This window comes from Platichthys flesus, chromosome 14 (assembly GCF_949316205.1).
Source record: "Platichthys flesus chromosome 14, fPlaFle2.1, whole genome shotgun sequence".
In the NCBI taxonomy this organism is placed as follows: domain Eukaryota; kingdom Metazoa; phylum Chordata; class Actinopteri; order Pleuronectiformes; family Pleuronectidae; genus Platichthys; species Platichthys flesus.
In genome coordinates this window covers 24,048,440-24,066,831 of record NC_084958.1, presented here as the reverse complement: position 1 = coordinate 24,066,831, position 18,392 = coordinate 24,048,440, and the positions used below count along the sequence as shown (strand labels likewise).

The window sequence follows — 18,392 nt, the reverse complement described above, 5'->3', positions numbered from 1 at the left end:
TCTTCGTTGTACAGCAGCCCCCTCTGCTGGACCTTAAGCTGAACTACTTTAAAATCAACAGCGTATAAAGTGGAGCAGATTTCAAATCGTCAAATCAAAGTTTATTCATACAGCAGGTTTAAAGATATGTATAAAGTTAGTAGAATATTTCAACATTCCTCACGTTCATGTGTGTTGGAAACTACTGTGAATTCATCCCCAGGGGAAATGACACCAAATAATTAGAACTCCATCACAAATAAAGTTTATATATATATATGGTGACTTCACACAACAGCATTAAATCGTATGTAATAAACTCTTTCAAAATCCACATGTCCCAGTTTCAGGATCTTCTTCCGTCCCTCATCGGGGACATGACATCGTGACACATCAGACGACAACATGTCACAACGTGACATTTATTAATCTTCAGGTAATAAATGGCAACAATCACAGGACAATAAAATGTCTGATTTCCTCATAACAGGTGTGAGTGATTACATTTAATTTAGCTGACACTTTTATCCAAAGATTCACAATAAGTGCATCAACCATGAGGGAACAAACCCAGAGCAACAAGAATCAAGAAAGAACAATTTCTTCAAAAAAAGCAAAACTACAAAGTGCTATAAGTAAGAATTTAAGTGCTGCCAACTTGTTAGTTTTAAAATGTTATTGAAGGTAAAGTCTGAAGAGTGTGTTTTTAGTTTGCAGCGGAAGATGATCGGCAGCTTTCTGATGTCCGGATGTCGATGAGGAGCTGGTTCCAGTGTTTAGGAGCCAGGACAGGAAACAGTCGTGATTCAGATGAGTGTTTAGCAGTGAGGGAGCAACGAGCTGATTGGTCTGGATGGACAGCGAGAGAGACAGATACTTTATAGATCTGATTTTCAGGCCCTTTCACAGTGGCTTCACTTTAGAATATTATGCGTTCATTTTGATCCACTTCATGTCATACAGACATGGCGGCCATTTTGTCTGGATGACATTGTCGCGGTGGGAAGTTCAGACGTGGTTCAACAGAATAAAGTCGGAGTGCCGGGATCAAGCTGTAAACTCAGGGAATCTGAGGAATCCTTTGTTTCACTAGTTGAAGAGACAACAGACAGTTTGAATCTGTAGCGACCTGCGACCAAGTTTCTAGGTTAAACAATATATTTAGCTGATTAGCTATGATGAGACCGTGAGGTACGATGGGAACATTTGTTTAACCTGGGAAGCAGCGGATAAGTTTGGAATCCTAACGCTAAATGTTGACGTGAACTGTTTCAACAGTGAGCGTGATATTTTAGAACGTTACTGACTCAACAAGAATGATTCTACACAGCTAACGTTACCCTGCTAGCTTAATTTCATTAAGGTCATTTTACTTCTGAACAACTTTGTCCAGGTGCATTGATACTTTCATTCAAATTTTAATGTTAGCAAGGAAGTGGTTGACAATGTGAAACTCTACATCGGATTCTTGACAGACCGTATGCACTGTGTTATAGTATATAACATTACATTTTGTTTAGCTGACGCTTTTATCCAAAGCAGCTTACAATAAGTGCATCAAGTAGCTAGTGTTTCTTAATGAAAATGTGAATCGGCACATTGGGCTAACATGTGGATAGCTGCATCACACAGAGCATGTGCCCATTGGTTCATACATGTGGTTCAGCACCTGGAGGACCATCCTCTGTGGTTGCATGTGTAATGCACTTGCATTGAACACTAGGGGGCAACATATCAGTACTTGCTTCTATGAGCAAGTCTATGTTCTCTGCAATGGATCCCAGAATTGGCTTTTCCATATGTCTCGAAGAATTGTCTTCGTCAAGTTTTTTGTCAGCATTTCATTCAAAGCAGTGAAAAACTTCCTCATGCTTTTTATCCCCATGTTCCAAAACATCTTATCGAAGACTCCCTCATCATCTTCCTCACTCCCGCTCTCTGCTGCACACGATTTGTTTTGGGCAAACCACGGTGAGTTATTGAACTTGAAGTGAACCGGTAGTCCATCTTTGGTTTTCGGACACGGGACACCCGCCTCGTTGATCGCCTCTAGAACTGTTGAAAGTTGGCTGTCTGCAAATGTCACCAGAATCCAGATGTTTTTTGTAACGTCTTTGCCGAAGATGGAGAGCACTGAGTCAAACATGTGTGTCTGTGTTGGTGTGAGTCGTGCTAAAGAAGCTGGAGCTACGAAACACACAGCATCGATTTCACTGACACCCCCCTCAGCAAAGAAGAGATTACGAAGCTGCTCTACGATCAACTTGTCTTTTTCTATGTCTTCTATATCTTCTGGAATATCCACAATGGTCAGAGAGAAGGGGATTTGAAACCCCTCCTGATGGTTCAGTTTGTACACAGTGACTTGAGGGGTCTGGCTTTCAGCTTCTGACCTTGAATGATCCTGGACTATTAATTTAAATCTGAAGTTGTCGTCCCACTCTACACCTACAATGTAGTTGATCATTCCATTTATCAAAGTGGACTTTCCTGATCCAGACTCTCCAAAAATAATCATGGTGCGATTTCTCTTCATGCTTGTTTTGCCAAAGTTAAACATCCGGCAGCCTCGTATATCAATGTCCTCCTCATTCAGTGACAGTTTGTAAACTGACAGGGCCTCAGAACTTATTCTTACGCTCGTATGAGTGAGGAACTCTGTGAGAGGTTTAACATTCTTTGTGCAGACGTTCACAGAGATGCTTTCCTTGCTTCTGCCAGCTCCACCACAGTCACATGTGACCCTGACAACATACTCTGTCTCTGACCGAAGCTCTGATATGATCACCTCTTCAGCTCCTGACATTGTTCGGTTCCACTGGAGATCTTCTGCTTTCACCACATTGTCTGCTTGGGCGTACTCCACGATGTATCTCAGAACGTGGACATCTTGTCCAAGCTCAGCAGGTCTCTGCCAGCTAACGGTTATCTCACTTGAGTTTGGTTCAACTCGAGGTTCTCCAGGAGGGCTGCAGGGCCGAGTTCTAATGGTTCCACTGACCTCGTTGACTGGTCCAACACCTACTGAGGTGACAGCTCTGCATCTGAACACGTACTCTGTGTCAGGACTCAGGTCGCTCACTGTGACTTCTCCATCCTTTGACGCCGTCTTCTGTTGCCATCCAGCCTCTCCATGGACACAGTACTCAACAGAGTAGGACGTGATGTTCACGGTTCCAGATCTGGGTGGAGAGATCTTCAGGGTCACACTGTTGTGGTTTATGTCACTTGCTTTGACACTTTCAGGCTTTGAAGGTGGTTCAAAGTTCTCATTTACGGAGAAGCCGTCTTCATAAAGGTAGATGCTGGAACCTTTCTGTGTCTCATTGGTCAAACCCACCATGAGGAACTTTATGTTCTTGTTCTCTTTGTTGGCTTCTGCAAAATCACTGAAGAGCTTTGCTTGTTTCCTCATTTTATTTGCAATGTCTTGTGAGGTGAACCACTGCTGCTGACCTTGAGGCTCGTCTGGTTTGGTTGGTTCTGATAGTGAATAGTTTGATGAGGCTGAGAGGAACGACTCAGGGTCTCCCACTGAGGTGAAAACAAAACACACAGCATGCTTTGTATAGAGAGTTTCCTTGTACAGATGATTTTGAGATGGAACAATCTTGTGTTTTTCATTGTGTCGGTGAAAGATCTTAATGTGTAGATTTCTCTCTCTTTACAGTCCATCCACTCAGTCAGGTTTTTGCTGTTGAACGGAGATGAGTGTCTCTTCATCAGTATCTCTGCAAGCACAGCCTCCTCTTCGCCTCCTCCTCGTATAGATGGAAGTTTCAATGATAAATCTCGTTGTAACTCTAGTTTGAACTTTGAGCACATGTCTTTAAAACTTCTAAGTTTTTTGCCAATCTGAGGAAACTGCTGTGCTGTTGTTGTTTTCATGGCATCGTTGCACCTCATTTCCAGCTCACTGAAGTCCTCCAGGACTGTCTGTGCTTCCTGAACTAGTCCTACACTTATCTGACGAACAAGTTGAGCAGCAGTAGAATCTAAACTTGTCAATGGCAACAGCCAGACTTTCACTGGAACTGCTTTTTCCCCATTGGATCCCAGTAGTTTTGGCAGGCTTTGATAGACCTGTACGGCATCCTGAAAGGACACAGGATTCTTTTCAAGAGAAAAGTCTCCGTGGAACTTGCAAGAAAACTTCTCAACATTTGCCTTATCTTTGTCTTCCATGTTCAGGGAACCTTCTCCCTCTATAGAGATGCATGGGAGCTTCTTGATCGCCACTTTCAAGTTGCCTTGAACGTCCTGATGATCTTCTCTTTCTGACATCTCACGATCAAACACAAAGAAGGCTTGTGCTCCATAAAGAATAGCTGTGACTACATGTGTTGCCATTCCTTTGTCAAAAACTTCCGGATGTTTCATGTTGCCTCTTCCGAGATGTTTCATGGACAGTTCCTGGAACTTAGTGGTAGTTTCATACTTCAGTGTTACTCTGGCCTGATTTCTGGATGTCTTACGATCATTCAGGTATTTGGCCGATCCCCCCACCTCAACCAGTCCACCCAAGAAACTTGCTTTCAGAGAAGCTTCAACCTTTAGTGCTGAAGATTTATCCTCAATTGATTCAGATTTAACTATCTCAAAATGGCTGTTAGGTTTTGGTCTTTGTCTCGTATCTTTTTCGAGATCATCGGGGTTCCAGAGAGTCAGTCCTGCCAACAAAGAGGATGTGAGGTTAAACTACCTTTTATACACAGATATAAAAGTATGTTTTATGACCTTTATCTACTTACATATACAACATGTCCAAATACTTTATGACCTGAACTGTTTATACTGAATTTATCACTTATTTACTCCCAAAGGAACTGAATGTCTTCTTATATCCAAAGGAAACATATGTAAATCAGATGTCTGTGTTTAGATTCCTCTCTCTCCTGCGCTTACAGAACCAGTGTTGACTGGATATGAGAGATAGCCTTAGTCCTTCTAAATAAGATCCTTGCATTTGACTGTTCTCCATCTTCACTCTGAGATCCTAGTGACTCTCTGTGTTGATCCTTTCTGCAGAAAGTCCCTTATTAAAAACACAAAGACAAATATAGTGTTCCAGCCCCTTGTAATTACAGATTTCCATCACATTAATTTGGATAAAAGCATCTGCCAAGTGACATGTGAGGTAATATTATGAAAACTCTTCTTTCCTTTACTTCGACATGTCCCTGATTCTCTGTCGTACAACAGAGACCCTTTAATTTGCACTGCTGGTTTGGGGCTGATAAGTAAGTCCACAGTTTTTCATTTTGAAATGTGGTTGGACACTTATTTCCCCTTCTAAGTATTGATTTAAAAACCCAAAATGGCAGAATACAATCACATCTGGTAACGTGTGAATCTTTACCAGGGATGAGAGAATCTTGGCGGCAGTCGTACAGCATCCCGAGGCTGAAAGGCCGGCCGAGTGCTGCCATCTCCATCGTTCTGCTGGACTCAGGATTCATTTTCAGTCGAGACTAGAGGAATCAGACAAAACATCCAAACTGTTGAAACACAAACAGGCTTCACTGTATTCATTAAATATAAGATTGACCTTTACTCAGTTAATATTTACAGACAATTTAAAGAATTCTAACCAGAACCTACAAGAGCTCATATGTCAGAACCAGCATTAAATAGATCCTGTTTTTTATTTGGATCAAATGAAACACACTCATCAATATAGGTCCTCTAAATATGTCTATATATTTAATATGTCTATAATTGATTTCATGACGATCCATCGATTAAACTGTGAAAATGGTCCAAAGTTCGATCCAATAAAACCCAAACACACAAACCAACAGACAGGTGGAGGTTATCAATATATCAGTGTTGTGTTACTACAAATGTGTTGTTTTAAATCACACATTAATTCCGGAGCAGCCAATGAACAATGACAGAGGAATCAGATGATCATCGTCAGCTGATGTGAGAAATCCAAACGAATCATTAACATATTAATCCAGCAGAACGAGATTAAACCACATTATCTCCTAATGCAGCTGGGATTAGACACATGTGTAAATAGTTAATTTGTATTTTATTCTTCACGTTTTCATGGAGTTTTAAAAAGTCTTAAATTCAACAATCTCAATTTAAAGCAATAATCTGTCACTGTGTCTTAAATGCATTCAAGTCTTAATCTTATGCTTAGTTTGATGCACGTTTTTAGAAAGAAATGTTTTTGTATCATGTTGAGTTTGTAATTTTTCATTCTTCTTCTTAAAAAGTGTAAAATTGAAACAAGATCTTTAATTTTACATGGAAAACAAATGCAGCTGTGCTTATAGGCTGCAGGGCTTCTTTTCATGTATATATATATATACACAATGTATACAGACTAATATTAAGACAATGCAGAACAATAAGTAACAACACAACATAAGTAAAAAAACAAGAAATTAATTATTGAATTTCTCTTGAAGAGAGAGAGAGAGAGAGAGAGAGAGAGAGTGTACTTACAGTGGACAGGAAACTGCTGCTCTGCCTCAGAGCTTCAGTTCCAGTCTTTATGTCTTCACCCAGCAAAACACTCCCCAACACGTTTATTCCTGAGCAGCTGACAAGAACCATGGTCTGCATAGAGAGAGAGAGAGAGAGAGAGAGAGAGAGAGAGAGAGTGTGTGTACTAGATAATGTCTCTTTCACTTCAGGTGATTCTGAACGTCTCATTTATTGTAGATTGGTTCAGTAAATTGTTTCTATCTTTTGATCAGACGTAGAGATACTGACTGTAAATTTAAACATAATATACTTTGCACTATTGATCAAAGTCGTGTGAGTTTTAATTTCACCTTCGGACTTGCAGGTTTCTGGGAAATGGTTTGACTTCCAGTAGAGACTTCCCCTCTGTGCTCAGGAAAAAAAAGGAACAAGTAGTTTCAGTTTGATTCAGAAATGAAGAGGAAGAGAAGACAACTCACTTGAACATGCAACGAAACCACAGGAAGTTCTCTCGAGACTTTTTCTCATGAAAATATGTCAACATGCGAAGATGTTGACTTTTGATCTGATTAAAAACAGAACCCCCCCCCCCCCACACACCTCCCCCCCAAGGGCCGGATTCCAAAAAACAAAACCGAGAAGGGAGGGAGGAGGGGGGAACCAGAGGAGGGAGTCCGGGACATGGACAAAGTCTTGGGTGGACGGCCCCATGGCCGCCCAGGGGCAGAGGACAAGTTCTCCAACCTCAGCCCCAGATGTGGGGCAGGAACCGGAGTAGCAGCCACAACAGGGACCAGAATAGGCCCTGCGAGGACCGCCAACGCTGGAACCCAAGCGACGTCCTTTGTCATCGTCAAACTTTTCGTCGTCATTACATTCCAAACAGTGAAAAAACCTCCTCAGGCTTTTTATCCCCATGTTCCAAAACATCTCATCGTCTCCCTCGTCATCTTCCCCACTTACGCTCTCTGCTGCACACGATTTTGGGGAATGTAGAGACAAACCTGTTAGACTTTATAAACTTATTTTTCTAATCAGATCAAAACTCAACATCTTCACAAGTTTACACATTTTCATGAGAACAAGTCTCCGGAGAACTTCCTGTGGTTCCGTTGCATGTTGAAGTGAGTTGTCTTCTCTTCCTCTTCATCTCTGAATCAAACGTAAACTACTTTCAGTTTTTCTATGAGCACAGAGACGAGGTCTTCACTGGAAGTCACACCATTTCCCAGAATCCTGCAATTCTGAAAGTGAAATTAAACCTCACATGACTGATAAATACTGCAAAGTCCCAAATTATGGATAAATAACTGATGCAAAGGAAAAAGTAAAAGAAAGTGAATCACTGCTTTAAAATTCCAAACTGTGATTCATTCTTATAATCACATTATATTAAAATTTACAGTCAGTATCTTTACATCTGATAGAAAGATAGAAACACCAAACAATTTGCTGAACCAATTTACAATAAATGAGACGTTTACCAGAATCAGGAGAAGTGAAAGAGACATCATCTAGTACACACACACACACACACAATCAGACACGCACGCACTTATCTGCAAGGGCTGCTCACATGTCTATTGTATGGAAGCCCATTTCCACCACTTGCATGAAGACAAAAAAATGTGTATCTCATAATTATGACTTAGAATCTGACTGAGGGCGGGGTGCAGCAGAGCAGGTAGGCCGTGGTAGAGAGGCTGGGAACTCAGGGAAGTAAAGATAAGGTTCGAGTTAATGACAACTACGCTGGTCAGTGTAACCAGAATACAACCTTTCCAGGTAAAAGCATATGAGACTAGGCTAATGGCCGGTCAACAACATGGACAAAAGCCATGTTTTCCGCTACTTTGACTGCAGTCTCACTGTATTTTGTATACAACCACAGTCCGCAGGTTAAGCTAACGGTTCAGCTAACAGCAAATTGTTGTAGCGTAAGCTGTCTGTATGAAGCCTTCCTGTTCAGCTTGTACTTTGTAAAATTAGAACGTGGTAAATTCTTGTAAATTTTGCTAAACAGTATTTGTTATTGTATTGACATTTTAGATTTTTTTTCTGTGGAGGTGAGGGGGCTGGGAGAGAACCCTCACCTGCCCTGCAGAGGATCAATCAGCGCAGGTGAGAGCTGTTAGCTGATTGGTCCTCACACTTTAAAAAGGCAGCGTCTTCGCTCCCTCAGGGCGCCTCAGAGACTCAGAGAAGGAGGAACCTGAGAAGAGCCGGAGTGAAGCTACAAAGCTTGTGTGTGATAAGTTTATATGTTTGATCACGTGTGTGATGACTAATAAATAATGTGGAAACGACTAATTCTCTCTGGCTGTGTGTTGGAGAGCCCCGTGGCAAGCTCCACTGCAACACTTTCTGATGAGATATTGCTACGTTCATATAGATTTATTCTGAGGTAAACATTACTGTTGCTGCTCTAGGAAGAGTTGGTTTAGTTATGTTTAAATATTATTTTTGATCTCATCCAGTAATTGATTAATTCTCTTTTTATACACTCATCCCTAGCTTGTTTTCATGTTTAGGAGATTGTTGTTAATGCTTGTGTCGTATATTTAGCTAATAGATCGCTTTAACATGGGTATAAACCAGAATGACATGTTTAAATGTATGGCACCTTATTCTCAGACTTTTGAAATACTATCCCAAATGATTCTCGTTAGCCCTCTCCCTTTTTGGAATGATCTCTGGCCTGCTAATGGATGAAGTACAGAAGGAATCTTCCTTATCTGGTCAGAGATCCTATTTGACGTCATTATACATCGAGTCATGGGCAGAACCAATCTTCCTATATACACTGCTCAAAAAAATTAAAGGAACACTTTTTTATCAGGGTATGGCATGAATTCAATTGCACTTTTTTGATAATTATCTGGTCAGTTAAGTAGCAGAGGGGGTTGTTAATCAGTTTCATCTGCATTGGTGTTGATGGAATTAACAACAGGTGCACTAGAGGGGCAACAATGAGACGACCCCTAAAATAGGAGTGGTTTTGCATGTGGAGGCCATTTCAAGTTTCTCCCTCTTGATCACTTCGACTGGTTTTCCATTAGTGTTGGCTTTAGCTAGAGTCATTATCTCTGCTGGGAGCATGAGGCGATTTCTTAACCCTACAGAAGTTGCACAGATTGTCCAACTCCTCCAGGATGGCACATCCAATGCGTGCCGTTGCAAGGAGATTTGATGTGTCTCCCAGCATAATCTCCAGAACATGGAGGAGATTCCAGGGGCCGGTATTTCAAAACTTGTAATCCGGATCAGAATGATCCGGATAACCACGGATCAGCCACGGATCAACCTGATATATCCCGGTATTTCAAAACTTTGCTGGATTGGATCAGAGTGATCCTGATACCGGCAGATTGGGATGTCCAAATCCGTCCCGCCCCCTGGATCACAGACAGGAAACAGGAAATGGAGCCAACATTTTACAGAAAAAGGAGAAGCTAGCTCAACTATTGTCTCTGAATTAAAGTATAATCTTAGCCAGTGTTGATGCGTCCTCAGACTAGATGAAAGGCAATCATTATATTGAGTTAACCAATTATGTAAATCAGCACAAAGTTGAAAGAATCATAATTCCTTGTTAATTGGAGTTTGTAATGTCACTTACACGCAGTAGTGTAATGTTTATTCTGTGTTGCACTTCTGACGCCGATTCGTTAAAGCATTGCAGTGAACAGCGTGCATGTTTGCAGAAAAAAAAAAGGAACGTGAAAAGGAAATAAACATTGATCAAACAGCAGTGAAGCTTAGTTGTATTAAACAAAGAACTTTGGGAGCAGTTACACTTCAACTGTTCAAATCTTAACATGTAATCTCCCTCAAATCCACCTCTGAGGTGGGATCAGGGTGATCCTGATTTTTAGGATCAAACTGATCCAGATTTCCCACTTAAGTTTTGAAATACTCAACAGCAGCTTTTAATCCGGATCAAAGGCAGGATTGGATTGCCAAATCTGAATCTGAATCTTCAGGATCAGATTTGCTTTGAAATACCCGTTTTTAGGATCTGATCAGGATTTAATCCAGTCCAGGTGGATTAATCCTGTCGGATCATTTTGAAATACCGGCCCCTGAGGACCACCTGGGCAGGAGTAAAACCTGGACACTGCCGCCCTCCAGTGGCCGCTCACACACACTGCATCAGACACCACCTGCTTCTACAGGTCACATTATCACAGTCACAGTACTTTGTTTAGTTACAGTACCTCAGAATCAATACTTTGTTTAGTTACAATACTTCGTTTAGTTACAGTACCTCAGTAACAGTACTTTGTTTAGTTACAGCCCTTCGTTTATTTACAGTACCTCAGTATCAGTACTTTGTTTAGTTACAGCACTTCATTTAGTTACAGTACCTCAGTATCAGTACTTTGTTTAGTTACAGCACTTTGTTTAGTTACAGTACCTCAGTAACAGTACTTTGTTTAGTTACAATACTTCGTTTAGTTACATTACCTCAGTAACAGTACTTTGTTTAGTAACAGTACTTCGTTTAGTTACAATACTTCGTTTAGTTAAAGTACCTCAGTAACAGTACTTTGTTTACTTACAGTACTTCGTTTAGTTACAGTACCTCAGTATCAGTACTTTGTTTAGTTACAGCACTTTGTTTAGGTACAGTACCTCAGTAACAGTACTTTGTTTAGTTACAGTACTTCGTTTAGTTACAGAACTTCGTTTAGTTAGAGTACCTCAGTATCAGTACTTTGTTTAGTTACAGTACTTCGTTTAGTAACAGTACCTCAGTATCAGTACTTTGTTTAGTTACAGTTACAGGAATTCATTGTCTTCGTAACCATAAATAAACATGGTGGAATATTTCCATGGTGGAAGTAATTAAGTAAAAATACTATTACAGCAGAGTTTTAGTTTGTACTTAATTACCCTCCTCTGTGAGTGGATAAAAAGGGGATGATGGGAGGAGGAGTTGGGGGGGGGGCTGTTAACACACCAGCTGTTGTTAGGTTTACCACTTACATATTCTTATATTCTTATATATATTTTGTTTTTGTTTTTAGATATATATTTTTTGGTACTATCTACTCCAGCAACAAAAAGAAACTTTCCTACTGGACACTGACACAATCACATCATTGCATTCTGTACCATAGGGTCAGCCCCATTCCTGTATCTGTAATATGCTCTCCCTATGTATATGTAATTTATGTATGTATGTCGGTGAGGTGTATAAGTGTATAAGCTACTGAATGACCTAAATTTTCCACGAGATTAATATAGTATTCATCTATCTATCTATCTATATCTGTATTTATTTTTGAATAAATTTATATAAATGGGATTTTCTCCTATTCACAGTCAGTGTGTAGTTCATAGTTTGGACTCACGGGGGCGCTGAGCCACCGGGGAACGGTTTGAGTTGAGACCATTTACAGTCTATGGTTGAGACAGGAAGGGATTTTATCATCTTTATATTTTCAGACTCAACTGAAAGATTTCAGGTGGAAATATCTTTGTTCTCGCAAATTATAGACTGATAACCTACAAGCTGTGGTTCAGTAAATGTACCAACTCATATAGTACCAGTATTATAACTCTAACAACAAATTAGAATACAACCAAAAATATTGCCTTTTAAACACTAGTTATACAAATATGTCAGTATCATCAGTAAATTGGGCCTTAGAGGTAAAGATGACAACACATGTGAATTTTAATTGTGTTGCTTTAACACAAGTTGTATTTTCAATGAGACAAACTTCCAGTTGTGTTCGTAGTTAAAACAAAATCTTCAGATGGCTAAAATATGTTTATTATAGAAATACTGGAGTATCAGTACCGGAGTAGATTTATTTGGTGATAATCCAACACTGCTACTCGCACCAATGGAAGAACTAAAACAGTAAATACAGAAAACAGTCTATAAAGTACTTTTAGTATCAAAGTAATCTATGTAAAAGTACTCAACAAGCAGTAGCATGCTGCCTGCGCCTCATTGTCTAGTTTACTAAATTTTAGTTTATTTTAAATATTAGTCAATTTTTTACTGATCAGATTTTCAATTTAGTTGAAGTCAGTCTTTATTAACTGATGAAGAGTTTTAAGTTTCTTTCATGTTTGAGCTGCGGCTTCTTCAAAGGAACCGGTTCACACCCCCGATGCTGAAGGGCCCGACCCCAGGCTGCAGCCCTGTGACCTCTGACCCCTTCCAAAGACGCTCCACAAAGGAAGCTCCACTCAAGAAGAACAAAAGTGAGCTGACATGCAGAATACAACTCACAAAATAAAAGTCCGGTTTATTGTCAAACAACAAACTTCACACATACATCAAAACAGGCCGTCATAAAACAAAAGGAAAAGAAAAGAGGCTCTTCTCTTTGGCCTTACCCCCCCCATACAAACTAGTTATGGTACAGCTAAAGTACATACATTAAATTTACTGGAATGCTCTGAGTTCAACGGCTTAAGAGGTTTCTGTCACGTGTTTAGCTTCTTACAAATCGGTCGAGGTTTCGTAACCAAGTAAAATCTTATCGTTTAAGAAGCACCGATTTGGTCTGACGAGGTCGCTGCCGAGAGAGAAACTGACCCCCCTTCCTAACAATATGTACAAAAATATAAAATGTAAATAAAAATACAAACAAATTCTTCTTTCATGTTGTTGTTGTTGTTAAGCCTGATTTCTGCGTCGATGTGGTTCTTCTAGAAAATGTGCAGCTTTGATGGGAGGCTCGACTGGGACGTGGTGGGTGCTTGTTGAACTCTACTTGCTAATGACCATGTTGGAATTTTTTATTATTATTTTCCTTTAAATGCGTCGTCCAGCCCCTCGACCTGTGACCTCTAAACAGCCAGAGGTCAAGAACCTGGGAGGTGTTCAGCAGGAAGTCGGAAACGCATCAGTCGTCATCGTCTGTTTTCTGCTTCTTGGTCTCGACGTCATCCTGAAAAACAGAAAAGAGTTCAGCTGGGAACTCGTGGCCTGATTCAGGAGCGCCGTGTGAGTCCTCGCCTCACCTCATCATCATCTTCATCATCGTCGTCCTCTGCTGCCCGCTTTGTGCCGCCCTCAGCCTCGTCTTCATCGTCCTCCTCGTCTTCCTCGTCACCTGCAGGATGAACCGAATCAAGAGGTTGACGACAACTTGAAGAAAATCTGAGTGAAAAATGTAAAACAAAAAATATTTCCTCACCTTCTACATCATCTTCCTCGTCTTCCTCGTCCACCTCCTCATCCTCTTCATCATCTAGCTCAGGTTCACCATTCTCCTCCTTCTCCTGAACACAACAACAACCTTTTAGAAAGTGGTCTCTCATAAAGTGCGGAGGCTCCAGGAGGCTCCAGGAGGAGCTCCAGGAGGAACAGGGTGGAGGAGACTCACCTTCCCGTTGGTGGCAGCATCTTTGCCATTCTCCTTCTCCTCCACCAGCTTCTTCTCCTTCAGGTCCTGGTGGAGACAGAAACCAGAACAACATTCAGGCTGCTGCTTCCCTATGGCCTAGTTACACGCAGTGCATTGTGGGAGCTGCAGGCAGAATGAAACCTTCCCATTTAAACACCATGGCTGCAGATCCCCCCTCCCCCACCTCCTCCCACTCCATCCTCTCTAATGTGTTGTAATCTGATACTCTGATGTGTGCCCCGGGGCACCCTGGGTATTGTAGTCTTCCGCGGGTTGCCTCTACCGACATATGTCACCAGACACGCCCGGGAGACGCACTGCAATACCCAGGATGCACCGCTCGGTTTAAAATAACACAGGAGGGCGCCGGAGGGAGGGAGGGGAGGAGGAGGAGGCAGGGGGGGTGATAAGGAGGCGGAGGCGGCGAGCGCGACGCGCGCGGCAGCCGCACGTTGTAACGGAGCCTGAGACAATAGAAGACGACACATGGCAGCCGAGGAGCAGCTGCACGAAAAGCGAAAATACGGCAAAAGCACGGGCTCAAACCCCCCGGGGCTTTTTTAAATCCCTCCGACGAAACCGACTCGATTCGGTTACCGGCCCCCGGTCCGGTCGGTCGTGGTCCGCTCGGCGCCAGCAGCGCAGGTACCGGTATTGATCAGTTACTCATCACAACCTGTGGACCAGGATCCGCGTCCGGGGGCAGGACTCGAACCCGCGCACCCACTGTGCGTAAAAACGCTCCACAACTATAAATAGCGGCTCCGCGGATTAACGGCAGACACCTGGCCCCAACTTCTCCCCCCGCACCTCCTCCTCCGCTCCTGGAAGCACCCTGATGATCATCTGATCTGGAAGTGTTCTCCTGCGGAGCTACCCCCCCCCCCACCGCGGGACCCGAAACAAGTCCCAAACAGAGGAGCACAGGAGATCTGCACAGCCCGGACACACACACACACACACACACACACACGCGCAGTGTTTCACTCAACAGAAAGAAAACTTGTCCCCGCACGTGAACGCGCCCACAGACCCGCTCCAACACGGAGACCCGCTCGGAGACTCTCCGGTAAACGGAGGCTGAACGAGCAGGAGCACCGACCTCCCAGAGTCGGTAAACAAACCGGGTCGGACCGGAGCGGCAGCCCGGAGGAGGAGTGGAGCCTCCAAGTGGAATCTGCTGTTACGCACCGAGCCTCCATTCAAACGGAGCAACTTCCCCGCGGAGATCCCACTCCCCCGCTGCCCGGTACCGACCGACTCACTATGAGCCCGGTTCTCCGCCGCGGGTCGCGGGGATTTAACCTCGCACTTAATTCGCGTTAAGCAGCAGCTCCGCAAGTTGTGGAAGAAGTGCGCGAATAATGCGCGTCAGTTCCGCGCAGAGAGCCGCGGAGCACCGGAGCACCGGAGGTCCGGACCCTGCGGAGCACCGGAGCTCGGTGCTCCGCAGGGTCCGGACCTCCGGTGCTCCGCAGCCGCTGGACAAACAACGAAGCGGAGCCCTCCTCCTTCCCCGCGTTATTCTGCTCATGTTCTCCATCAGTTCGGAGAAAAAGACGTAAACACCGGATCTGTCCGATAGTCCTCCTCCATAGTCCCCTCCAACTCTGTCGGACGCGCCGGTGGAGGAGGACTATCGGGGAGGGCGCCGGGGCTCCGGGTGCAACGGGTGACGGGCGGCTTACCTTGACAGAGAGGTCGGAGCCGGAGTCGAGTTTGGTGTCGGCCATTGTTCCGTGATGTTCTGATGAGGAGGTTCTCGCTCTGCGCGCTCCTGCTTATTGTGCCACTGGCTCGCGCTGCTCCGGGCCGACACCTTAATATAGGCTGCGGGGCGGGGCGTCGAGGAGGTGGGCGGCCGCTGATTGGCTGCGGGCTCCACAGAGGTGTAGTCTTTGGCGCGTCGGAGTGGAACAATGGACGGTTTCCACAGCCGGAGCCACGCCCCCTCCTCCTCCTCCTCGCCGCTGCTCCTCATCCTTTCCTACAGAAACAAAGATCTGGTCCCCGGTCAGACCAGCGGGGCCGGGCCGGTGCCCCCCGCTCCTCCCCGCTCCCACCAGCCGCGGGGAACCGAGAGAGTCGAGTTCGCACCGAGCCGCGCGCGGTTTGACGAACTGTCACTTTGATTGATTGACGTGCGGTGGAGGAGCCCCGCCCCCCGAGCAGAGGAGTCAGCTAAAATGTCTCCAGCGGCTGAGACTCGGATCATCGCCGCCATGTCTGCCCTCCTCCTCCTCCTCCACCTCCAGGCGTCCATGTTTGAATCTCACTCCTTCCCCTCGATGTACGCACTTCACTTTTCACGTAAAAACTCATGAGCCGGAGCTCGAACCCCCGGTGCTGCGTGTGACGGTGCAGCCCGCTGGTCCAGTGCTCGAGCCCGCGGAGAAGAAGCTGTGCGACGCCACTGACATGCGATGAGACGGTGGAGGTGCTCATGGAGTGACGCGTTGTGACACACACGTATGTTCCTTACCGGGGTTAGAACACATGTCTTTTACAAGCGGGACATGAACCGGGACATGAGCGGGGACAAAGCGGCGGACAGCGCTCCGGTTGGGGGATGGGAGCGCAGTGAGCTCCGGTAACGCGCAGCGCACGTTCACATTCTGCTCTGATGACGCAAGCAGCCGCCGAGGACGACTCTGATTGGTCTGATGAGTGGATTAAACACGGTTAAGGCGCACGGCGGGCGCTGATTGGTCTCCGCCGACGTCTGTCAGTTCAAACTGGGCTCCGTCGGCTCCCTGCAAACGGCGGGTCCGGATCGTGGACCCGGACTGGAGCGGAGCGTCAGGTGTCGGCAGGGACGGAGCATCACTAAGTTATTAATATTATATTTATTATGATCTGCTCTCTCTGTACGTGAGGATCTAAGTCAGTTCGTGTGAAACCCAGAGTCTGGAGAGGTGTTGTGTCTGCAGGTTTCAGATGTTTGTGTCTTGCAGGACATGTTCCGGTGTGGAACCAGTGATCCGGTGAACTGGTCTATGTTCACACGTCACTCAATCCCTCTCACTGAACCCTAACGTTGATTCTGATAGAGAAGCTCCTCACTGCACACCTGGATCATGGCAGCAGCATTTACCAAACTGTGATTTAGGTGGAAAACCAGTTTCCCGTGGCAGCACCAGTCTGGATCCAGAGTATTAAGAAGCAGCAGCAGCTGATCCATATTTTTCATCCTCACATATCAAGTGCATAAGAATCACAGGAGGAGCCTCATGTGGTCACAGTGCTGGTTCAGAGCAGCTCGGGGAACTGGTCCAGCTCGGCTCCAGTTCTGGTTATGGACTCTCATCTATCAGCCTCATGGGCCAGCGCCGACCACAGAGGTCCGATCCCCAGCTGGTCAGAGCCGTGGGCTCCCCGCAGGGCCCCAGAGCCGGAGGGGCCCCTCAAGCCCCAGGTTCATGTGTGTCAATTGGTTGGAAATAATTAGATTAACTCTAGATTTGTTTAGGAATTTGCACCATTGAAGGATAATATCAACCAAGACAGGTCCTTAACCCCGGGACCCGACCTGAGTGCCTGTTACCCGCTGATCTCAGACTCCTGATGCTGTCCTGTCATTTCATGAGCGGCTGCACGTGAGAACACAAAGTTTTCTAACACGTGACGTCAGAACCCTCATCAACAGGATGAAGAAGAGGAGCCGAAGACGAGGACGTCAACTTAGAAAGACGAGAAGGTTCCAGAGCTTTTATAGGTCATGTCCGGCCTCCTGCTGCTCTACAGGCTCCGCCCCTCGCCTGGATGTTCCCACATGTTCCTGTTGATGGGAACGAGTCGGACCCAACAACCTGCTGAAAACAAAAGAGGGTCTGTGGTTCAATGAGGTTCAGTTGTTGGTCATTTGTACCTTCACCACTAGATATCACTAAATACTCACTCTGTGTTAGATTTTGATCCAAACTACAAATACTTTAGTTCGGTGTGAGTACAGACGCAGGAGGTTCAGTCTGGATCAGTGAGTCAGAAATCTGTTGACTTATCTGTAGAATTCAAAGATGGATTAACAAGTCAAAATGACTAAATATCAGATATGTGAGAGAACCCCTGCAGTAATGGAGGGAGACGCTGGACAGGTTTATTTATTTGACCTGTTGAAAATTAACACAAACAACACTTCACACCAAAAAGAGCACATATACTCAACAGGATATTTAAACTCATTTATTCTATTTATACATCTGTTAAATTTACTTTTTGCTTCGATATCTTGTTTGAGAGTTTTTTATATCCACATCTTGGGATTAAAGGTTCTGGACTGTGAGTAATTTAATCCAAATAGAAAGGACCCATCACTCAAACATCTGATACTTGGATAAATGTGAATAAAAGAATGAATGAAATCATCTCCTCTTCAGCTGGTTCATTATCTTCTGTTTGCAGCTGACAGCTCTGAACTATCATGAACCTCTGTTGAGTTAAGCCACATTCTCCCTCTATAGTTGAGAGTTCATCACTGAAGAGTCTGTGAATTGTTTAAATATTCGGAGCTTTGGCGCTGACACTGATCTGGGTTCAGAGTAAGACCCGGGGGGGGCAGCTCGCCCTGCAGGGGATGAAGTCACTCTACGTGTCTCGACG

At 44.3% G+C, this 18,392-nt stretch overlaps 2 protein-coding genes across 2 annotated transcripts; both read right to left on the bottom strand.

Annotated features, from left to right (window-relative positions):
- Positions 1 to 79: 79 nt before the first annotated feature.
- LOC133968969 (verrucotoxin subunit beta-like) lies at positions 80 to 5,444 on the bottom strand. The gene is given in 3 exon segments (XM_062405243.1): positions 80 to 3,600; positions 3,603 to 4,649; positions 5,339 to 5,444. Coding segments are annotated over 3 exon segments (3,009 nt in total). The 5' UTR covers positions 5,439 to 5,444; the 3' UTR covers positions 80 to 1,738.
- Positions 5,445 to 12,660: 7,216 nt separating this feature from the next.
- Positions 12,661 to 16,354, bottom strand: ptmab (prothymosin alpha b). Its single transcript, XM_062404722.1, has 5 exons — positions 15,482 to 16,354; positions 13,773 to 13,838; positions 13,584 to 13,668; positions 13,408 to 13,499; positions 12,661 to 13,334 (listed from the first exon to the last, which is right to left on the bottom strand). Exons 1-5 carry the CDS (start codon positions 15,524 to 15,526, stop codon positions 13,290 to 13,292), a joined length of 333 nt encoding a protein of 110 aa, XP_062260706.1. The 5' UTR covers positions 15,527 to 16,354; the 3' UTR covers positions 12,661 to 13,289.
- Between the last annotated feature and the right edge of the window lie 2,038 nt (positions 16,355 to 18,392).